This window comes from Neodiprion pinetum, chromosome 4, assembly GCF_021155775.2.
Source record: "Neodiprion pinetum isolate iyNeoPine1 chromosome 4, iyNeoPine1.2, whole genome shotgun sequence".
NCBI lineage: Eukaryota > Metazoa > Arthropoda > Insecta > Hymenoptera > Diprionidae > Neodiprion > Neodiprion pinetum.
Genome location: NC_060235.2, coordinates 23,270,685 through 23,295,906, shown reverse-complemented (window position 1 = coordinate 23,295,906; position 25,222 = coordinate 23,270,685). Strand labels below are relative to the sequence as shown.

Here is a 25,222-nt window from a genome sequence, read left to right as displayed (position 1 = left end):
TCGCTCGGGCAGTAATCACCCGAGGAAATAATCAACTTTTATTCCGGTGTTACGTATAGGATTTTATTCCCCACTCAACTCTGGCCACAATACAATACAGAGAGATATAGTTCAAAATGGAAAAGAAAGAGAGAAAACTAGAGAATCTAAAAATTAATTTTCGGGGAATATATAGTCATATTTCTCGCAAATGCGGGAGAAAAGTGATACTTTTTTCCCTCGTCTTTGAGGGAATAAAATGCCACTTTCGTTCCGCTTTTCAGGTCAAAAATGCGAAAATTATGGTTGAGTCGGGAATAAAGAGAATAAAAGAATTTATTATAATTACCCAGGAAATAAAAATTTCAGTTTTCACTACACAGTATTTGAATAACAAAATTCAAAAGGATTCAATTTTTTAATGTCTCACGGACTGGAAACCCATGCGAGCGGTAAGTTCTTGGGCTGGCCCATCAAGGTCCTTTGCAACGCGTTATAAATAACCCGGGACCTTGCGGATACGTGGCGGCAATAGTAGCTCAACATTTCCTCAGGTAAGGAAACTATTATTAGCAATTAGTATTAGAAAAATTCAAGTTCAAGAAATAAAAAAAAAACGAAACCATTTTTTGTACTGAAATCATGGCTTCGAGTGGAAAATCATCGATCTGAAAACGTTGGAGAGACCATATTTCATGCGCTTCAAACCTCATCTGACAACAAAACAAATAACTCACCATAGGCAACGGTAAAACTTCGACTTTAGAGACGGGATCGAAACAAAAATCATTTCATCTTGAGGAATTGATTTCACACGTAAAGATTAATAATAAACCGATGAAAAAGAATTTCGTGACAAATGTGTTCCGTGTCCTCGACAATCCTGCAGTTTAGAAAATTGGAACGAGACGCTTCGTTAGATATCGTTGTTAATTCAACTCGGAAGAAACGAGAGGGTAAATGTTGAGAAATTAAGGTGTTTGAGGCACACCGATTTATAACCTGTTACTAAATATACAAGACGCACGTCGGTTGCTGACACAATTTATTTGCTTAACAAATCCTACAATGTGGGATAAACATACGTATGTATGTATAACGATATATCTTACTTGGTGATATACAATAAACCTACTGCCAATAATATTATTCTTCGTTTATCGGTAAACTAATATCATTGTTGGCATAGCTGTGCCGAAATTATTGCAGTTATGCGTACAACGAAAAATAAAAAGCGAATGAATATTACATTGCGGTACTTATTGTATAATTTAAATTGTAGATACTATTTAGCGTCTACATACCGTGAGTATTTGATAAAATACTCACGACGTATTATACATAGAGTCAAGTGATCGCGGCTGTGTACATGCAACGCAACGCAATTATCAAGTTGTCATACGCTTACACGAATTGTAATGAGAATGTTCAGGATTCACTTGAAGATAAATATTATTGATTTCATGTTATTACAGAAATCTCTGCTCGTTATACATAAGACAATTTGATGATGTACACTGTATACATACAAACTTGAGTACGCAGGTATGTACACGTGTATACAAATAATAATAATAATTAAAAATTGATATTTCTCATTTTCACTCGATATTTGAATTATTAATATAGAACATAAATCAGGTATCTTTGCATACTATGCAGTGTCCAATGTTAAACAACCTTCTTAATTTATTAATTATAAACTACTATATATACTAATCAGTATTTTGAAAATTACTTTTTCCAATCAAATCATTTTCAGAAGATTTTACTTCCTGAATTTATTTAATCAAAAAAGTTAATTTTTCTCATATACAATATATAATGTAGTATCTATGACTACAGTATGCCAATCATTTAATATTTTACACAAACACAGCGACGATAAAAATTTAAATATATTGGCATAGCTGATCTTTTTTCAGCATACTAGGAAAAAAAATCATAATTCTAAATGAGAACAATAGCATCGCGCCATGTAGTTTGTTCGGTTTAAAACTACCTATGCTTAGCTGTGTAACAAGCGTGTTAGGACGCCTATAACTATCAGATCACTCGTAATATGCGAGCATATAGAATATATAAATCAAAAGTGAATACTTGTACGTACGATGTATACATGTATTTCAGTTTTTACACTCTATGCAACAACTCATCTTATTAACATATTGACAGAAAATGAATAAAGAGCAGAAGTGAACTCATTTTAAATACGTATTTTAATCGGTGAAAATTTACGACTAATTAATATAAAATACATACGTGACCAAATTTTTCTGGCAACACAGATAGTCGTAAAAAACCTCAATCGTTGAATAGTGTTTCACTCGTTCGAGATGAAATATTTTTAAATCATCGTTTATGGGTAGTAAAATTTATCACTATGATACCATCAGACCGAATGAATTAATTTTTCACCATTATTTTATATAGCACCGAATCGAAAATGTTTGAGAAAAAGTAACTGACAAAATTTCTATGTTCGCAATACTTTCATTTTACTATATAATAAATAGATATTTTTAATCATAAGAATCTAGCCTAGTAGTTTTGCATCATTGTTTAAGACTCATCTATAAATCGCGAGTGCGGTCAACGCCATGAACACTACGCCATACTGCAAAAAAAAAATGGTTAAAGGACAGACACTGGCTGATATAGTGATATTTATAGAACAGGATGATCAGTGTATATAACAACATACATATAAATATTAGTGATGGATAATAAATAAAAATTGTTGCTACATTGATGCGGATAATTAGATTGAAAAGGCGTCGTCCAGAAGTTGTTTCAGTTCTTTGAGATGCTGCATTTTGCTACCAGTCGCTGGAGATGCAGCTGTTGGCCTGCCAACGTATCTAGAATGGAAGGAAATTAAAGTTTTGACAATCAAAATAATTTACAAATAGCCCTGTAAACATACAAACAAAATGAGCATCGTGATTCTGATCAACGAGATTTGATAGTGCCAAATCTAGTGCGAGAGAATATTTTTGAAACGTATGTAATTATAATAAAACATAATTATATAAAGGTATAACCAATGAATGTAAACAACGGAAAGAGTTTATGTTCTGCAATTATTATTACCTCACTATTCGCTCTTTTGGATTTTCCGTTTCTGCTGTTTGAGGTTTCGATACTGTGGAGGGTTGAGGTGGTTTGGACGAAGACAACCAGTTACTAAACCAACTTCCACTAATTTTGCTTGCGCTATCTTTCTGCACGTCTCCGTTACTGTAACATGGCCCAAATTTTTTTTTTTTTTGTTTGATACTTTGTTTTCATCTAGTGTTAAAATAAAATACAAATACATCTAGGAAGCAAACGCATTGATGGAAGTAAAGTGTAAACAGTATAATCATTTTATAACATGCATCATACATTAAATGCATTTCATAATCAATACAAGTAATTGAAAAGTATGTATAATACAGGGTAATAATTGTAACGTTTAAAAATGGGCCATGTACACAATAAACTAGAGACATTGCTGATCATGGTTCTTTACAACCTAACTTACGGAGATAAACGGATAATAGGAAACGGAAGTATCTTGACTAACGCCGAACATGTTTTAGGAATTTCGAACGGCGTTCTTCTTCTACAAGAATCGACTAGTTTTCTACAGCAGGATCGTGTCAACCTCAAGCTGTGTGTAACAATCACCTAAGGCGCCATTGAAACCATTGATACAAAAAATAAGATCAATCGCTGCTTAAAATCTTTCAGCGATAGATGGTTCGTTCGAAATATCAAAAGTTATATGACAATGTGAAGGAAGCGTAATTTCGACATTCATAACAGGCCAGTACATTCAAAAATCTTTTTGAAGATTCAAACAATTTACCATATTATGTGAAACATAAATGCTGATAAATTCTAGAGTTTTGAAGTGTTCATTCATAAATCAGTTCTTCAGTATAGCATTTGCAGATCAGTAATGCTAAGAATTTTGATGAAATTTCATTAAAATTTTTGAAGTAGATAAAATAAAGTAGAAAGGCTATATTTCGTTCTAAAAATGGGAATCTGAATTTCAAAATGTACCCGTTAACATATTACATAAGTAAAAGACTATTACAGAAAAAAACAATTTAGTATTACGCTATTTTTCAAAAATCATTTCTCGATAGTGGTTGATTATATTGAAAAGTAAACTGTCAAAAGATAAAAAAAATGTTGGTGAACAATTTCAATAATTTAAATATGTAAAAGCAATCAGTAGATTATTAATGGTACTTTCTACAGACATTGAAACTATGCAACAAGATCAACTGTCGAAAATTTCGTGTGCCAAGGAATCATATAACAATATTGAAGGATGTCATTGATTGGAATATTGTAGTACTTAAGTTATTAAATCGTGATGTATAACCACAGTTAACGAAGAGCTTGTCAATACAAAGCATATGCGTGAATTTTCGTTGCCACCCATTACTTACAATTAGAATCCTCCTTGATACATCATTTCGCTTACGATAAGCAGAACTTTGATGTATTTTACGAAAGGGGCGTACATTTTTTTCAGTGAGCATTTTTGTGTTTCGTGTGGTTTACATAATATATAAACAGCATTGATAACCATACGTTTTATCGTGTATACCAAGATAACGCACCACAGGTTCATTTAAATTTCAATACAGGCATGACTTAACGGAACTCCCTCATTTCGTTCGAGCATTAGTTATAAATGAAAGAAATGCGTCTCTAATTGAAAGATTATTAATACATAAGTTTAAGTGCAAAACAAAGCAGTATCACCTTAAACGGTTTTATCGTAAAATTGAAAATTTCGTCAATTCGTAACGTGAAGTACAATTCATTATAATTGATTACTTACTAACTTCTGTTTCCGATGAAATGAAAGACAATTTGTCATTTTGTATGGAGAAGATTTACCCGAACTATTCCCCAGTTACATGTCTCAAATTGCATAACTAGCAACAAACTTTAATATTGAGTACTCACCCAACATCACGACCACCATGAAGTGCAGTGTGGAATCGTGGTTGAACATACGTCCATGCCCCTTGATTCTTGTGCTCCTCCTGCGTCCAGACTAATTCTGCATTAGGATACTTCTCGGCTTCTTTCTTAACCAAGTCGTACGGGAAAGGTGATATCTGTAAAGAATATGGAAGACATTTATGGATATGAATACATGAATTTTTGTAATTTGAAGAAACCAACAGCACCAAGTGAATAAGTCACTCAAATAAGTTATAAAAACCAAATCATATCATCGAGGGTTAGAACTAGCGGTTTTTTTTTTTTTTTTTACCGAAAACGATTTTGCTACCATGAGGGCGTTCAGCAATATGAACACTGGATCTCCATAAAACGAAAATTTGAACGCATTCAACTTGAAGAAAGGCGTGAACCTTTAGCACTTTTCAACCTAGTGGTGCAATGAAGGCGTAGGTCAAATTACGGGAAAAATTATGTTATGCACTTTGGCACGAAGTAAAATTGTGAAAATGGAAAAAGTTGCAAACACTACCAGAAGACCATAACACCATTTTTTACATAATCTGACTTGGGCCTTTATGGCAGTACCAAGCCAAAAAGTACCAAGCCAAAAAGGCTAAAACTTTAGTTGAACGCGATAGGGAAAAGCAGATATGCACTTAATTGGTGATTCCTTAGTTTCCCAACATTCCAAAAATATATTTGATCAGTTGAAATTCGCGCAGCAAAATATACGAAGTAACGGAAAGCACTTCAATTTTCCCAATAACTGCAGTTTTTAATTCGTCAATAAATGAAACACAACGTCTGTACTGTAATTGAAAGATACATAAAAATTAGCGTTTCGTGTTTTAAATTCAAGAGGGACTGAAAACAAGTTGTCAAGTGTCCAAATGCCTGAAGACACTTTACATTACAGACACCGCATGTGGTTTGATAGCATCATTTTGTTGAAGTCAATTGAATTGTGAAATTCTACTTCCCTTACTTAATTATAATCTAATGAAACGTTTCTGAAAAAATTAGCCTACCAGTTTGCATATATCAATAAACTCGAAACAGTTATTGATTTTCGTAAAGATAGATGACGTCGTCAAGAAAATAAATTGTGCCAATAGACAATTTGAATTGTATTTACCTGTTCAACCCTGGCAATAGATACTGTATCCTCGAGCTGTTTTTCTTTTCTAGCCTTAGTCAAGTCGTAGTAGACTTTACCAGAGCAAAAAAGTAGTTTCTTTACATTATTGGTGTTTTGGGCAGCAGGACCTTCTTCAGGAATAACTCTCAAGAAATGCGTGTCTTCCGTCATTAGGTCGAAACTGGATCTAGCCTCTGGGTGACGAAGGAGAGATTTTGGTGTCATGAGGATCAAGGGTTTACGGAACGGAAGCGCAATTTGACGGCGCAAAATGTGGAAGTAATTAGCGGGTGTGCTGCAGTTGGCTACGATCCAGTTTATATCATGCAGCTGACGCACGGCAAACTCTTCGCTTTCCGGTGGGAAATAATCTGGATCGTCGGCAGACATTTGTAAGAAACGTTCCAGCCGGGCGCTGGAGTGTTCTGGACCCTATAATTAAATTTATTACTTATTTTTCAACTTTCGATGTAGTAAATAGCAGTTAAAGACTCAGAACTAAGGAGTTAATTCATAGAAATTAAGGTCAACAAAACAATTTATATATTCTCGCGCCAGACGATTTGTCCCAGTTTGAAAAAATGTCCTTCCTCACCATTCCTTCAAGTCCGTGAGGTTGTAGCATAACAAGGCCAGATTGACGGACCCATTTCGCTTGTCCACTGCTGATAAATTGATCAATGATACATTGCGCGGTGTTATTAAAGTCTCCGAACTGAGCTTCCCAGCATACTAACGCATTCGGATTAGTCATTGAATAACCTAGCTCAAAACCTGCAAAGAAACGTAAAAAATGTTTGAAGTGTGTACTACAAAAAGATCACATACAGGAATCAAAGACTCAGAGCAGATGAAGAGACTTGAAATGGAAGAACGTGAAAGGAATGAAGGCATCAGAAGTGAAACAAAAAGTAAAAATACAAAGCCTGCCATGGCGCTATTCTTTATGGTATGAAAAATTCTGTTAAAAATTGAAGTTTTGGGCAGTGATAACATCAGAACGAATTGATTATTTCTTACCGAGAACACCAAACTCGGAGAGGGAACTATTACAGACAGTGTATGGTGCTTGGTCTGGATACATGTAACATAATGGTCTGTAAGTTGCTTTGTCTACAGTCTGATGGTGCAGTACATGATGTCTATGAGAAAAAGTTCCACGTTCGACATCCTGGCCAGACAATCTGACGTGAATTCCTTCCTTCAGCAGTGAGCCAAACGCCATAGCCTCGCCAAGAGCCCAATCAACAGTGCGGGCCTCTATCATATCCATCCTAGACTTAAGAATGCGCTCGATACCTGAAATAAAAATATATTAAGGACAAGTGCTCAGTTGTCACATTTTTAACTATTAATTTTTCATTCATCTCTTCGCATAAAGCTTATCTAACCTTTATGAATGACAAACTCGGCAGCATTAGGCGGCGGAGAAGACATTTTTTTGCCAATGTGAACTAGAGTATCTTCCTTGATCCCAGTAGGAGACGATTTGAGGGGATCTTTGCCTTCGAAGAAGCCTGACCATGGCGAGTCTAGCCAATCTTTGTACTTGATGTGTGTTTCTTGCTTTGCATTATTATATGCGTCTTCACATATTTTCTCATATTTCTCTTTAACATCCTGAAAAAACAAACAAAAATGGACTTTAGTACTTCTCACATCGAATGATTCTTTTCATAACGGTTTCAATTCCATCTCCTTTGATTGAATGTAAAAGTAAACACAATAAAAACTATCGATTATCATTTAATACAACAGTTACTTTTTGATTGTACAGATGCACTAACCTTGACTTCTTCAGGTGTTACAACTTTCTCGCTAATGAGTTTGTCAGCGTACAAAGTAAGACCTGGCGGAGTGTTGCGGATTTTTCTGTACATTAAGGGTTGTGTAAACATTGGCTCGTCGATTTCGTTATGTCCATTGCGTCTGTAAGATACCAAGTCAATGACCACATCTTTGTGGAATGTTGCACGCCACTCAGCTGCTACTTTGCAAACGTGCATTACGGCCTCAGGGTCGTCGGAGTTCACATGGAAAATTGGAGCATTCACGACTCTCGCGACATCTGGTTAAAAAAATTAGGAATATATTATCAATATTCTGTCCGACCTAATACAGTCGGACCTCGATTCTGCGGACAACTCTAGACCAGATGTCCTCAGACCCCTTCTATAAATCCCATCTGCCTCTTGCGATAGGGGCAGACAGTCCACAGAATTGAACTCCGTACATTCGAGGTCCGACTGTATATGTTTTTTATCTATTTTTACTTTTCAGATAATCAAAAAAGACAAGTTTGAAGCAATCATTGCCTAAATGCAATCAAAAGGGTACCAACCCATTGACTCACTAAATGAATAAATAAACAAACAAATTGTTCCATGGCGAAAGCTTAGTGAAACCAACGTAGATTTACCTGTACAGTATGGTGATGATCTTGAATGACGAGGGTCGGTAGTGAAACCAATTTGATTATTTACAACAATGTGAACAGTTCCGTGCGTCGTGTAGTCGGGCAAATCAGACAAGTGCATTGTTTCAAAAACTACACCTTGACCACAGAAGGCAGCGTCTCCGTGCAAAAGGATTGACATAACCTGTAATTTGAATAATCAAGTTGATTATAGACTTTTCAGCACAAGTCTGCAACTGGTAATTGAAAACAAGATTAAATCATCATACAACCTCTGTTTATTTTTCAGTTAATCTTGAATCAGTAAACCTGTTTTGAATTATCAATTAATTGGCTTGTCGAACGTAGCAGAACTCATTGTCATATGTGAAAAACACAAATCTGTTAACCCTTAGCGGCATAGTGGCATTCCAGATTTAACCGGGTTTTTTTTGTAATTTTATGATCTCGATATGTTAGAGGATCAAAGTTTATGTTCAAATTGTTTTTATGTTTCGTTAATTTGTTTATATAAATTAACAAAATCTGAAAAAAAGCACTTTTTTAAAAAAAAAATGTATTATTGAAGATAGTTTTAAGAGTATCCTTACGATTTTTGGTAGGCGGGGGTTTTTAGGGTCGCTGATTACAAATCCGTTTTCAGGCTTGCAAAATTCAAAATCACAGATCTAGTATGGCAAACCAGTCTGGCACCCAGATATAAAATACAACAAAATCCACCAATTTTTCGAGAAAATTTGTTTTCACTGATTGAGTGATAAGAGGCCACAAAGAACCATTGAACTAATGAAAACTGTTTTCTGAATAATATATATATGTACTTCTCATGATAGTGTAGAACCTAAAAAGGGTACGCCTAATTATTATAAATCATACGAAGTGTGACCTCTACTGGACCGACTCAGTGAATCGTTCAAAAATTGCTGGAAACCGAGCAATAATTAACCCACAACTATTAACTTTTTCTCTCGTCAAACGATATCTGTATTTGTAGACAGCCGTATTAGATTCGCCATCTTAAATTTACAAATTTTGAGTGCATATTCGTAATAAGTAACTGCAAAAACCTCGAGTACAAAATTTCAAGTCGACAGTAAGTAAGGAAAAATGTGTGCCGCTAAGAGTTAAAGGATTGCTCGTTTGACTCTCAAAGTAGCGTTTGACAAACAGGCGTGTTACACTATTTTTCCATATATAACATTTCCTTTAAAAGATTTTGCACTATCATTACTCTAAAATTGCATTTAAAACAGAAATAACTGAAATATCAACATGGCAATAACTCAAAATGTATGTTGCTAGTTCAAAGTTTCGTTCAAAAGAATCATGCTGGATATCAAGGAGAACTGGTTTATAATAGGCACGAATTAATAAACAAAGATTTCGAAATTTCGGAGTTGTCTTGTCTTGTTCACAAAACACACGTGGAGGATGCAATTATCGAAATATGTGGAAACTGAAACATAACTGTTCGACAGCTCCAGTGTCGAACTACCTTGAATCCCAATTTTGGTTTAATAATCTTCATCGTTATGCAAGTACTGACTTTTCAATATGACATGTCAAAACTATATTGCCGAAAGTGGCAAACTGCCCAAAAAGTCTATATTCTGCTACAGAGAAGAAATGAAAATTGGAACATACTAAAAATACCTAGCATACTATTTACCTTTTTGCCTTCACCATCTCCGCGGTAAAATTGTTCAGCTCGTGTTTTTCCTTGGACGACTGGATCGACAGCTTCTAAGTGGGAAGGATTTGCAACCACGGCTAGACGAATATTTTTGTTTGTGACACGATTCAGGCGCTCGATGTAAGTACCCAAGTGATATTTTACATCACCAGATCCCTGAAAATGAACGTTACTTCAGAAAAAGGACAAGATGAATTATACAAGCATAAAAAACCTCATTCGAATAAACAGCAGAGCTTATAACTGGTAATGTCATTATTAAAAACATTTGAATATTGATTTTATACTCACGTCATCAGCTGCTTCAAGAGCAGCAAATTGTGTGAATATTTGATTCAGAGGCTTGCGGCAAACATTAGCCAGTACGTTGAGTCGACCTCGATGTGGCATTCCCATAACAATAGACTCCACACCTAATTCTGTTGACTTGTCTATGACTTGTTTCATAGCAGGGATTAAGATCTCACAACCTTCTAAGCCAAACCGCTTTTCGGATGACCATTTTTTAGCCAAGAATGCCTCAAAACTAAGACAAGTAGAAATTGCATTTGTGATTGTTATTTCTTTGTTTTTTGGTTTAAATGAGAATGTTATTTTATAAATATTTATAGTCACAAGCCTTGGGATCAATTTTTGGGAATCTTCCGAAGATAAAATTATATTTTAGCTATTATTGCTGTCAGTTTAGTTGGTTTAAGAAAGTGGCAGGTAACTGACTAAATTGGAAATGCTATTGCAACTGAAATGAAACTGTAAGAGTGCTATTAAATGACCTCATTTAATAAGCTTGCAATTTCATTTAGGCTGTACGCTGATGTCTGGTACTCACCCATGATATAAAATGACAGCAAAAATAGCCAAAGTGTGTTTTCACCTTTCTTACTATTCTGTGAAATTCACTTGCACATACATGTGTACATCTATTTACTGCCTCCTTAACTTAAATTACTTTTATTCTTTCAAGCTTTCTTACCCAGTCGCTCTGGTCAACCTTGCTAGAATTAGCCGCTTCTCGTCGCTTGTTATTTCCATTATACCAGGAGTCTCCATCTTTTGTCGGATCCAGTTACATTGTTCAAGCGAGTTTATGAACATAAACTCAACTCCAATGTGTCCGCAGTAAGCAGATTCTAGTCGTTTTAGAATCTCTCGTAGTGGTAACGACTTCTCTTTTCCACCAATAAATGTTGTCGATGGGAGTTTGAAAACACGGTCCATATCAGCTTCCTCTGTTTTTGTTTGTTTATTTAGTAAATTTGTACGCTCATTATTCAACAAGTACAAAATCAACAGAAGAAACACTGATACCACATATTATAGTCCTGATGAACAACTTCTAAATAAAATGATTTTGAGATTCATTCAATTTATTACTTTTTGATGGTAAGTGAATATCCTGTAACTGTTAATGGAAACCCAAATGAAATTATTACAATTGCCGTAATATGAATAAACACTGAAATATAGCTATTTAATACCACCTATAATTTTTAAAGTTGGCCATGCAGTTCAAACCACATTTCACTTTTATCTATATACGTACAACGTGTTGGCGTAGTTCACAGTGAATTTTTTTTAGCGTGCAAATTACCAAATATTCAAGATCTGCTATAGGTAATTTTCAGAACACACAAGCCCCTCGATGAACTGTAAGCTATCCAGTAGTTCAGACATAGAATTAAGTTTTGAGATGCAAAAATGGGAAATGAATGAACCTCTTGAATACTCGCAGTGCAAAGTTGACATAAGGACCATAATAATAACATTCATACATATCGAAAGTGGATATTTGCATCCCTAAAGCTAGAAGAATTTGTATCATCATTACCGTTTTTTGGGGAAAATTTGTCCTACTAAAAAGGTCCCATTAAACCCTCAACCAAATAAGGAAATGAAATAACACCAGTGAACATAAAAAAAATTAAATAGATGTACAATCCATTGTGAGATTTTGTTAATAATTACAGACTGCTGTTAATAACGATCACCCAATAACGTACAATTGATGAACATGCAATTGTTATGTTAGAGAAATTAATAAAGTAAACATCGGAAATAAAGTTTACAGCAATGCTTAAAAAATACAATACATAGTTATTTATATTTGGAGAAAAATAATCAACATGTATTAATTGTAATAGCAATGCAAAGTATATAAGAAACAAAAATCAAGGCTGATAATTCACATAAAAATGTACTTGGAACTTACAATATGAAGAACGTCTCGGTTTATGAATAATTAAATAACGATTCGACAGAATAAACATATAAAACAAAACAATTTTCATCTTGTGTTATACAGTCAGCCTGAAACTCAAATTAATTACTTAGAAGTTCCGTGTCATTCAGAAGAGGATGAAGATTTATGTGCAACACTAATTATTATGTTTTTTAGTCCATCAAAAGAAAAGTTTGTACAATACGATGATATAAATTCCATGACATCCCTTTAATTTGAAGCCTTTTTTATGAGTTTTATACAAAGAAAAACTAATATAGTGTAACATAAAATTTATATCATTGCATTGACTAAACATCTTCGAAATAAAGTCTGTATTATGCTTGTAACCTAATGATTTTGCATACTACCAGAAAATACCTTAAACCGTAAGATATTTTCATTATCCAAACAAAATGCTTATCCGTAGGATTGAAGACTGTCAAATATATTCATTAATCCACAAATTTCTTTTTCTGTTGTTGACACAAAAAATGTTCCCAAGCACCGCAAAGATTCCGCCACACAGTGTACTACAATAATCTATACATAATCCCCCGAGTGAACCAGTGTGTCCCATTGGCACAAAATGTAGAATAACTATCTATAGAAAGGGATTTCTCTTTGATAATTAATTACATACTTTCGATAAGGGCAGCTACTCGATATTGAAGTTCCTGCGAGTAAGTTGTACGAGTTCTCTTTCCTGTGGACATCAACACTTAGACTGAAAATTGAACCTAGTTGTGGATTTCTATTTTTACTTTCCTGCCTTGGTTTTTCAAATTCTTTTTAACTTGAAATAAAAAAAAAAAAGGATAGACATATTACATCTGGTTTCAAAACGGTCAGATACACTATGTGAAGAAAATTTTTCAAAAGAATGCATGTATTTTATCTAAATCGAACACTGGTTCAACATGATGTCATCCATGAATTTAATAAAAAGTTGTTGATAAATTGCTTATTAATTGCGATTGAGAGAAAAAAAAAAAAAAGTATTTAATCCTTTGATGATTACGTCACCCTAACAACGATTTACGTATTATGATATAATTACTTACATCGATGGATCAAGTACTTTTTAATGATTCCCTAAGAAGTCGTCTGCCATTATTGAAGAAGAGGTACATCATATTGCCATTGTTATTTTAATAAATTATTATATTTTCGCATCAATGGTCGATGACATGACAATGATACGAACCTTAAGTTAGGTCTATTTTCATCAATATTGATGACATTTACTAAATATTCCAAGATAATCATATTACAACCAATCGAAACAAGATTATGCTGAATCATTATAGCTGAAAACATGAAGACTCAAAATTTACTTGAGCAAAAAGTTTGAAGGTAATTGAAATTTTTAAGTTGCATAATCGTCAAAATGATTTAGTGCAAAAAGGCAGTAGCAAAATACACTGTCGTTAGAATTTATATGAGCCTTTTTACATTTCTTCAGACGCGAGGTGGTTAAGCATACCAACATTTATTGTTCTAATTTTATTTCAAGAAGAAAAATTTCATTCAGAATTCAACATGCGTTTCCATGTTTCAGTTATCTAGTTTGTTTTATTGACTGACCGACTTCTTTCAATATTTAACAAAGTTTTCTGTCTCGATTATGTGAAACTTGAGAATGAGATTATTGGATGACACATTCCAAAATATATTACGATTAACTTGATCCACCTAAAAGTGTGCTACGCTAAATTTCTCTGCACTACTAGAACTACAAGATAAAAGAATTCAATTTCGAATGAATATAGAAACTAAAGTAAAATCTATGAAACACATCCTTCGAAATAGTGAAGGATAGTCGCAAAGCAGTTCAATCAAATGCATGACATTCATTATTCACGGTCTCTGTTTAGAAATTGGTAATGTATAGTAGCAGTGTGTGTCGGTGGCAATTGCACCATAGAATAATGAAAATCATTAAAGTGAACCTAGAGTTATTAGGAGAGGCACTGTTCTCAGAAACAATTATGGCTCTGTTTTTCAATCAAAGTTACTTTCAATTTGTTGGGCTCCTTAGGCATTGACGCGTTACTATAGTTAATTAAAGCTGAGAAATGTACAGTTAGTATAATTTTAGTTTTCATCAAGTGTACCTGTTTGTTCAATGGATATACACATGATGGTTAAGGCTTACCGAAGGCGTAATGGTTATAGAGCAACTCTTGCGGATGCCTATCGTCAAGATCGGCGCTGTTGATGCCAAGCGGGTCCAATTTCGCTATATGATGCCCACGAATCTGTCAATTGAAGCCACATTCATAGATGCCAAACTTGACACCAAATTTCAAAGATTTGCTGCTTCTTTTTGAGTCTAAACTATTCTCAACACATTTTTCGCAAGGAATTAAAAAAACATTGAATCGACTGTATTTAGATGTCATTTATATTTTTATGTTATAAACGTAAACAAAAAATGAACACCAGTGTTATTATTAACCAATCAATAACATGTTATTATATTTTGAATAAAATTATTATTCATCTTATAAACTTATTTCTTGCGAGATAGTTCTGCAACCTGAAACGCTTTAGTGTACCCAGTAAATATTTGAATATATTATTGTATCACACTCCAGATCATATTCCCATGAAATTAAAAATCAAAGCAGACTATGGTTTATATTTATTGATTTCAGTGTAAACTTTTTAATTTATTACGTTATTGCGATATCCAATGCCACTGTAGGGTAAGGGAAACAACAAGTAAGAAACAAGTGTACGTAGGTAAAAGTATTTAAAATGTTGATCATTATTCCTGAAATCTTGATACAATATTACCTTCAGTTACATTTTTCACAAGAATATGCAGTCCGAAAATTATATTGAAGTTGTTTCCCAAAGCTTGTCTGTAAAACGTAGTTTGTGAAATTTAGTAATAAGAATAATAACAATCACAATAACAATGAGTTGTAATCACAAAAGTTTTAGAATTAGGGCAAAGTGTCTCTAGAGAAATTGAAATTCATAATATATTCATGGGAAAGATCATCTGCAATCCAATTTCTAGAAGATCGTAAAAATTGGCAAACTATAAAATACTTTTTGAGCGTATCTAGATATTATATACAAAAAAATACTTTTTGGAACGTGCCAAACACAAGACTATTAATTTGGTGTAGGTAAATACATCTGCCATTTTCAGAACAAAAACTTGAGTGAAATATATACAGCTGAGTCGTCTCCTGTGTCAAGAATGAAAAGAGTTTAGTTAAAATGAAGTTAAGCACTTTAGCCAATCAGGGAAGCTATGAGATCCCTTGAAATCTTTAGAACTCTGATGTAACTGCCTTTACCGCTAATACGAATACAGGGCGATGAATTTTGTGCGCCAGTTCGCATCATCTAAGCTCCTCCCATTCTTTACACATGAGGCGAATTACCCTGTATACTAAAGTTGAATAGCAAAAACATTGTTTCTACATAGCATACAGTAGACTTTGCTATTAAATTTCTCGTTTTAAAAACAGCGGACTTTTTACCCAATCTGATGATTATCATACTTGCTCAATTTGTTCACCGCACACCTCCCATTGAATCAAAATATTGAACACATAGGATAAATGAATTGTAGAATTTGCTAATATGATGTGATAGATGAAGATGTTGTTCGACAACCCATTCTACATACGCCACATCAGTCAGCTATAAAAACGGATGATCAAAAACACAAGGGATAAAAAAGTGAATGGTTAATGTACAGACGAAGTGAATCCAAAAAAGCCATTTCTACGAAACATGCAACACCATATTCATCTTACCTATGATGTACCAATTGGTACCATTGTACTTACATGAACAGAAATGTTAATGTTAATAAGTCAGGCAAAAAAATAAAATAAAACTCTGAAAGAATATAAGAATGTGAATGGATGTATGAAGCGCCACACAAACAGGCTATAACATCCATTGATCATATCAGATCTCGAAGTCATGTTTCAACAAATTTTCCCCAAAACACATTTATAAATATGTAAAAATGCGGAATTGAATGTTTTCAATACATACACTGATATCCTAGCAACATCTATGCATGTGCGTACTTTCATTCTCTACGTCAAAGTACATCTTACATGATGAAAATGACTTTTTTATGTTACACATTTTAATAAACTGTCCAGGGTTCCTATAAATAAACTTGACATGTTTGAGATAGAATAGTTTAGAAAGTACATTCATTATAAGAATCTGTACATTTTGGGTACCGAAACAATTCAAGACCAGAGATTTTCTGTATTTTTCTGAGAATATTCATATTTTATTCAAGAGTTACAGAATATGAATAAAAAAAACATTGCACCAACAAACTGTTAAAGAATGGGTTTTTTAAAGGTTGGAATATTAAAATCTTTACTTTCACGAAAACTGTCTTCAATTGAATAACAGCCAATAATTTGTAAGTTATTTTCAACAAAAACCACAAATCAATTTTTTTGGGGCAGTTGCCGTAATTATCAGATGTCACAACTTCTACTTGGATCATGATTATGATTGTTTAAATGGCGAAAGTTTGATAAATTAACTATTATGTATTTTAATCCCATATTTTCAGATTTCTTGGCAGAAAGCTTTCTACTTCAGTAAGTTCCAAACATAATTGCATTACTTGAGATATCCAGCTAGTGTGCTCTGGTATATAAATTGAATATGATTTATTCAATGTAGATGAAATTTATGTATTCAATTTAATCATAGTGCGTAGGTAAAATATTTTGATTGTTGGATAAAAACTAATATGAATTGAGATGTATTTATCAATACTCATTAACTTATTAGAGATGGAAACGAGAAAAGTGTGTTAAATCAAAAAATAACTTTAATTTCAATTTGATTCAATTCAAAATAACCAGCAAATAAAGAATAAAGGAATGTGACGTCAATTTTCAACATTGCAACATACATAGAGTCGAAACAATATAGTTGCATTAAGAGAGTCAAAAGTACACACTTGCAGATGATTCTTGTTTATCAGTACTGTAACGATGAATATATTGGCGATTCCTGGCCAGGGTCTAATAAAACAACAATGTATGTTGCATAAACCATATCTCGATTTCCATGTCAGGCGCATGCCAAAAACCGCCTTTTATATAGAATCAAGACAAATAAAGATGACGAGAGACTTTGAGCAACCCATCTACCTCTAACCAGATCACGCATATAAAATTCCAATTGATAACTTACAACGTTAAAAATATCGTGAAATGTGAATAAAATTGAGAAAGAAAACCTGCGACTTTATAATCAAATTAGTATAAAACAAACTGCTTGTTTGACCAACATGCACCGAATTTATGATTCTTTTCTTTTCTTCATCATAATATACAGTAATCCAATCTAAACACGAAGAGAGATGATTTCCTCTATACCACTGTAGGTGCTAACTTTATCTGTCTTAATAGGAAATTATTGGGGCTCAAAGGGATGGTCAAAAATATGGATGTAAGGAATTTATGGTTTTGTAAGCCTTACCAAGCATGTACTGGCGCAGAACACGCTCTGGCGCTCCCTTGCGAGCTGCGTAATGGGTGTGTAGTAGTTCTGTTTGCATGATACCCAGAGGGTCCAGTTCAGCCACTAAATGACCCCTTGCCTATATATCAATGAACAATGCTCACATAACCCAACGTTTTCATCATTTATCTGTATTAAGCCGTGGTACCTGTTCTCTGGTTTTTAAGAGTCAGGCTATTGGTACAAAGTTAATTTTTTTTATGTCCAGTCATGTTGTTGATGTTTGATTTCTCAGAACTTTTATATGATATAACACTAAAGTTACGTATAATAAGGAGATTTCCTATTGATTCAATTACCGAATAAATGAACTCCCAAATTATCCCAGAAAACATTAATTGAGTAGAGGATTTCCTCTCACATTATTCCATAAGGAGATGACACTTTTATCTTAAATTTCTCTTTTCCGACTCTATTACCAAATTCATTAACTGTGTTTAATGACAGAACAGGCAAAACTTATAGTGACAATGAATTGATGTCTTACTCGGAAAGTGTTGGTTATCAATTTTTTTAACAAGTAAAATTAATTAAAAAGAAAGTGACCAAACAGACAAAATATATTTTAAGACTTGGTTACTAAAGTTTGCTACCTACAATTCTAAACATTTTTTAATATCATACGTATTTTAAACTTCGTAAACTTTTTGATAAAACTACTAAAAAGTGTCCTTGAAATTGATTATAAATAAGCTTGAAAATTAAATTCAAACATGTACTAGTAAAATAGCAGAAACAGGTAGACACCAATAAACAGGAATTCAATTTCGACTAGGGTTCTGTTGAAATCAGTGGAAACAAGTTGTACTCGTAAGAATTTTGTCAAAAGAAATCGCCAGAAAGCATGACACCGAATTACGTTAAATTTATTATAAATACAACGAAACAATTTTTTATCAAGCGTAACATAATTCGTGAGTAAAACATTGACCATGTAAAGTAACAAGAGCATAGAGTAAAGGAGAAAAAAAGAGAATATTCTGTTAATGTCACGGTTCATTTCGTGACTATTAGTATACTGGCACTTGCCCGCAGAGATATAACCATTTAGGAATAAGAATAAGAAGACTGTTAGTATATAAAAATGAAAAGTGCCAATCACATTGAATAAATTTACTGCCAGCTTTCTGGATGATTTTTCTCGAACTTTAATTCAATTTTGTCATAAGATGTTGATAAACATAAATATCAAAGTGCTGAATAGAAATTAATATTCACAGTTAAAGCCCTAGATGAAAAACTTTATGTCGTGGCATGCCTAAAAAGAACTAGAAAATGCAACTTATAATTATGTTAACAAGACAAAGTAGCTTTGCATTCCTGAAAATAACCTTTTTCATGAACATCTTTTACCTGACTAAAAATATATATAGTTTTGGAGCAAATCCGGATCATTCTTGTCAGATGTCTATGAGATATGAGCTGAAGCTTATCCCGATTACAACCACAATAAAAATGATTATTACAAGTACAATACCAAATGAATAATCGTTGAAGATGCAGATGTGATTTACTTGTAATACAGTTTCAGCGACTGAACTTTATTGCATCTACTTAAAACTGTTATGTGTTCCGCAATATCGTACACTCCAGCGCATTACAACCCGAAAACTTTACACAGTGGTAGTATGAAGTAAAATTTCCTTCACAATGTTTCACATGCTGTGAATAGTCGTATAACTTTCCCCTAAACATTTAACATTGATATTGATTGAAATGCATGCTACATCAAAGGGCCTTACTACGAACATATTTTCTGGGATCCCAATGTGATTATGATTATGACACCAAAATTAAGCATTCTTACCATAAAACAAATCTGTGACCTCAATTTGCAATTGATTACATGAAAAATGATAGTAAAATAATATAATTAGATGTAAAAAACAAAACTGAGACCAATTTCATTCTGGGAGGTGCAAAGTGTTCACGCCAAGTCATCTTAACTTGGAGTTACTTGCAAGAATATTTTTTCACTTTAAACTTGACCTAATTTTGTAATTTTTCACATAAATAACCTCATGTAGATTGTTTTACATTGTAATAATGAGCTTGAATTTTCTGGATCAATGCGGTGTATGACAATAATTGAGGTGGCAGATTTCGAATAAAAAGTACATGAATGAACAGTTGCAGCTTGGCAGTTCATTTTGCATTAACGCTTCTCAAAACCGAACAATTTTGCTGTACATATGCATTGGATTTTGATAATGTGACCAATACGGTATGTTAAATAAACACTTTATTGCTAATTCCAAAGGACTGATACGTCAATACAATGTTCCTTCACGTTTGAATCAGCATTAAAGCAATGCTATCAATTACATTCAAGATAATATGAGACGAAAATATACACGTAAAATTTGTACTGATTTTTGTATCTGTATATTGCCAAAGCAGACAATGCACAAGTGATTTAAGTACCAGCACAGCAATTCTGGTTAAAACAAGACTGAAGAGAAAACTAGGCTAGGATGAGTTTCAGGATACTTTTTTTGTTATATAAACCGGGAAATTAAGACACGTGGTAACTAACCTGGTAGGATCTGATGATGGCCTGAACAGCAAGGTGATCATCGATGATCTTTTCATTGATTGGACTGTGAGAAAGAGCAGGAGACGCTCCATATGACATCAACGATCCTGATGGAACTTGGTTATAACTTGGCACAAGAGATGGTGGCGCCTGGTAAGCAAGTCCAGGTGTCGCTCCAGCTGTGCTGTTGCGAAAGAAGGAATCCCACGACTTTCGTGAAAATTGAAAAATTAAATAAATAACTGTTTATAAGTGGGTTTTCAATCAAGTTTTATAGCAAACTTAGGCGGAGCAGTCATATTAATCTAGTAGTTATTCGTCCAAATTTGATATATTTTGAATATATTAAGACATTCTGATTTATTATGGTTTATAGAGTGTTACACAATTTTAAATAATAGCACTACACAATTAATAGATGATTGTAGACATCGAGTTCGGCTATTTAGATTAATCGTTTTTCGATTAATGGGCTAATTGGAAAAACAATAATACAAAATCTACGACTGATTGATTAATCGCACAGCCTCGCTAGATAACGAAATAGTGATTCTTTTTATAGTGATCTCCTAAAAATGAATCGTTTGTCTGAAGTGAATAACTACAAAAAATGTTCAAAATTTGTCTTCCGCTATTTCCACATCTTTATCAAGCCTCTTATCGGTATTAGGAATATTAAATACTGACCACATGTACACTGTGGGGGTCTTGCAACCATGCGTTGTACATTTCTTCAACATATGAGCTGGAGCTGCCATTGAGAAAAGGTTCAGTGGCTACAGGGCTGTTGTATCGGCGTGCAGGTACAGCTGTTACCACGTGACTGGTTCTTGCCAAGGGATCACTTCGTACCAGCCAGGAGGCGAACCTCTTAGCCCCGCAGACGTGCGGAGCCAAGGGTGCCAATGAACTTATTACTGTCCTCGCCCTGTGCATTTTTATCTGCAAGAATGCGCAGTTTTTTTAAACCTTGGACAAAAAAAAAAATTATTTGTAATAAACAGCTCGTCAGAATTGTATAATAATTACAGATAATGAATATTGTTTTTTTTTTTTTTTTTCAAATTCTTATAACCAGATTGGAACGACAAAAATCTACAATTAGGAAGAACATTACACTGAACTACAATTTCATATATAAATACTACATATCCCTTTGATAATACAATTGTTCTTGAAAAAATTAGGTTCGTCTAAATATTAACATCCTGCAAAGTGATACCAAAGAAACAAAAAACCTTGGTTGAAGGCAGTGGTACTGCCCCTAAAGGCAAACTTGCAAAGGCAATGACCCATAGTAAATTGAATTTCCCCCTTAACTCCAATTACCTGGATCAGTGATTGCGCCTAAACAAAATTTCTAGATAACATTACATATTACATGTACACATGATCCGGATGAATAATAAATTGAACTTTAACCATAGATATGATCTGTACATTGGTGAGTATTTTAAGACAAATTATCATACAATTATTTCATCAGCCGTTAAATGTAATTGTAAATAATTCTGCTTCAACTTTTGATGACCTAAGTAGATAGAACCAGTTAGAGCCACATATCGTGCTGCGCTAAATTTTCGCACAGTGTAACTAAGTAATGTATGAGTATGAAATGTGAACATAAAATGAGTATAAGTTCAGTCAACTACACAAACTTGTTACTTTTTTGCGATTTAAAATCACAGAGTGAACGAATAAGCATTATTAGAATAAATTTTGTTACGCAAGTCTCACCATAAAATGGTACAGAATTTTAATTGATATAGAAACAGAATCACTGTTGAATATGTACAAGAAAAATGTGTTTATATTCAAACAATTGTTTGAGATCAAATTCCTATCAACTTGACCGCTGTTGTTCGAAACCTAGTCTTACAAGTCACATGTGACATGCTGAGGTAATTAAAGTGATAATGCCATCATACGACTTTGATGTAAATATGTATCATTTACCTATCAGCTTCCATTTTTCATTACTTTTTATTCTTTTCCAAGCACTGATACCTCATTATAAAAATTACTCACTTGTGACTATATAAAGAAAGAAAACAACAATTATTTGAAAATTTCCAAAAAGTTGTAAAACTCAGTTACTGGTAAAGCATAATAGAACATGTACATTGATTGCTTATTTGTCAAGTTTGTATACAACTAATACTGACGAGAAAGTTATCTGTAGCTATCGCTAGCTGTAATGCTGACAGGTATTGAGAGCTGATGATAAGAAACGCGATATTCTCAAATCAAAAATAAACGTCTAGTCAGCTTATGTAAGGCTGAAATTGTGGTCAAGTTCTCTTTGTATCTCAAGACGGATTAGAGTATTAGCCGCGATTTGATCTAACTCGAGATAATTCAACCATACTTATTAGGCTTCACCACGATAGTTCAATACAGGATGTAGGCTGGTCTTCATTGAGATAAAGAAGATATAGAACAAACAGTGATCAGAAAATTTAAGTATTCATCTCCCAGTATGCCATAAAATTTTCTCTTAATGACTTAAAAACAGATGATCTCATGCTTCGAATTGTTTGCTACATAAGTCGAATTAATGATTGAAATGAGGTGGTTGAACCCTAGATAAAAAAAAGTTATCAAAATGTCGTGGAAAGTGACTCGTATTCAACGATTATAAAACGGTAATGATTGTTTGGTCAAAGGGATTTGCTTTTCGCGTATGTAATTATTTTTTCATAACAATTTTCACATTACATCATTCAAGCAAAATCCGTCAGGCGCACAAGATGTCTCCCAGTTCTTTTAGAAACAAAATGTTAAAGTACAGTGTAATTTTGTTTCCTCTAGCTGTTTACAATTTTCGAAATAAAGCTGATTGGGAAACACGAGTATTCAAGGCTTTCAGAGTTCACTATGCTTCAGTAAGTCAATACAAGGAAACATATATGGGGTGAAAAATTTATTTATAACCCCTTCAAGAAATTGATTGTTAAAATTATGAAACATGACATATATTGCATAGATGCACATTACCTAGCATAGTGATTTGTACTTTCCTTAATGTTTACAATATATGGCATCGAAGGAAGATAATAATGCTTTCATGAAGTTAGCATGGAATTGAAAAAAAGAAAATTAAAATAATGTAAAAAACTGCATGAGAGGAGTGGATTTTGGAGGAGACTTTCTCAATCACACAGCTCTTTCTAAACGTGGTTTCTTTGATGAAAATTTACTTTGAAAAAATTTTCTGATATTTCTGTAGTTTTTATAACATCTGAACACTCTAAACCAGAATTTACTTGGTTAAAAATGAAAAATTGTGAGCTTTGAGTAAAACAAGGGAATTATTACAAGGCAATATATTTTCTGGAAAGTTATGTAAGTAGTCGAGTGACTAAATTTATTCCCATGTCTAGAGCAAAAATTTACACAATCTTTTCACTAATCAATCGATAAAACATTATCCAATTAGAGATAAGTGAAAGTAATAACTGAACTTTATTTCATTTAGATATACGTAGAAAACGATTAATTTTAATTGATTCTCGCGCACTAGAGGAGATTTTCTGTTTCTCACGGGCCAGGTTTATTCACAAAGAACTCATCGCCAGGTCAACTAATGGTAGCTCGTTTTATCAACTGTACTAATGAAAAGAAATAGACCAATGAGATACGGATTGTAAACTGTTATACAATTTATTTGTTCCATTTGCTTGTATAACTTATACAATAGAAAGCAAGGTAGTATCAGAAATAAATACAAAGTTGAAGACGTTATCAGTAAACTAATGGCCACTATTATCAGCATAACATTGAGAATTACAAGTATCCGTAATTCTCGTAATTTCAACTCTACTTTAATAGTGTTGGGTGTCTATTCATTGAAGTGTATGGTTAGCTGCACGTGACATCTGACTCGTGACATTGCTGCTTTTGTTTTTTGTGAATATTTTTCACCGTAAAAGCGCGGCTGTGAATTTCGTGAACGGGTGTAAAAGGGCGGGAAATTGTTAACAGAAAGTAGATTGTGGAAGGCTGGCAAAATGCGCTGCTATTTATATTTGTGAAACAATTTGGGATTACACAACTGGACCGAATTCTGGCGCGACGTACGCGAGTGCCTGCATGAGTATGGCGCTTTGTGGGTGTACATTTTCGCGTATGTAGGTGGGGAATAATACGGTATTAAAGAGAACAAGGTTATACGTGCTGCACTAGAATGAGAATCGATGAAAGTTCTATACCGCCGTGTAACGCTCATTAGGATTATGCAACGAGATTCCTGCCGTTTGATTCACCTCAATTCCGGCTCCCTAAATTAACTGTTCCCAGTCGCTAATTTGAATCCGCGAAGGTTGTGTGCGATAAAAATATATGTGACATATCGCGATAGGTGGATGCCAGGGTGACTATTTTTAACATGCGCAATAATTTTACGTAACGTAATTTGCCTGAATTTTTGGATAAATTGACTAGTTCGACGTCGCTATCATTTAGATACGTTACTTATTCTTCACGAGCGGTTTATACTACTCAAAAATCGATTAGAACGTAAAATTCTGATCTCGACTCGCTTACCTGATGTTAACGGAACGACGGTGACAGGACAACCACCATTTGCAATTCCATCCCTCGCTTCTATAGACTCTCCCTATACCCGTATATCTGTAAGCTAGACAGTTACGACGTCTAGCTAATCTGCGCAGGTGTCACACGCATTGACGGATGGCGCTACTTTCGCGTACGTGTTACGTCTGTGGGCG

At 33.8% G+C, this 25,222-nt stretch overlaps 1 protein-coding gene across 8 annotated transcripts; it reads right to left on the bottom strand.

Moving 5' to 3' along the window:
* Positions 1-1,007: 1,007 nt before the first annotated feature.
* Positions 1,008-25,186, bottom strand: Nc73EF (oxoglutarate dehydrogenase Nc73EF). 8 transcript variants are annotated; one of them, XM_046622958.1, is made up of 17 exons: positions 25,038-25,186; positions 21,180-21,434; positions 20,493-20,702; positions 14,580-14,682; positions 13,065-13,127; positions 11,177-11,432; positions 10,495-10,729; positions 10,180-10,359; positions 8,514-8,694; positions 7,882-8,162; positions 7,486-7,714; positions 7,115-7,393; positions 6,690-6,868; positions 6,092-6,526; positions 4,954-5,108; positions 3,073-3,219; positions 1,008-2,840 (listed from the first exon to the last, which is right to left on the bottom strand). In XM_046622958.1, exons 2-17 carry the CDS (start codon positions 21,426-21,428, stop codon positions 2,741-2,743), a joined length of 3,282 nt encoding a protein of 1,093 aa, XP_046478914.1. In that variant the 5' UTR covers positions 21,429-21,434; positions 25,038-25,186; the 3' UTR covers positions 1,008-2,740. The 8 variants fall into 8 exon arrangements, with proteins under 8 accessions (XP_046478914.1, XP_046478913.1, XP_046478915.1 ...); XM_046622957.2 differs by having other exon boundaries at positions 21,180-21,461; positions 25,038-25,165; XM_046622959.2 differs by lacking the exons at positions 13,065-13,127; positions 14,580-14,682 and adding an exon at positions 17,915-18,035 and having other exon boundaries at positions 21,180-21,461; positions 25,038-25,164.
* Positions 25,187-25,222: the final 36 nt, after the last annotated feature.

Excerpts from the sequence above, each read along its gene's own strand:
- Nc73EF (XM_046622958.1), bottom strand. The coding sequence starts at position 21,428 with ATGCACAGGGCGAGGACAGTAATAAGTTCATTGGCACCCTTGGCTCCG. Across the intron at positions 11,433-13,064 it reads AGTAGCTGCCCTTATCGAAA|AGGAAGCTGATATGGACCGT; the intron begins GTATGTAATTAA and ends AAACAAAAACAG. Across the intron at positions 10,360-10,494 it reads CTCTTGAAGCAGCTGATGAC|GGATCTGGTGATGTAAAATA; the intron begins GTGAGTATAAAA and ends GTTCATTTTCAG.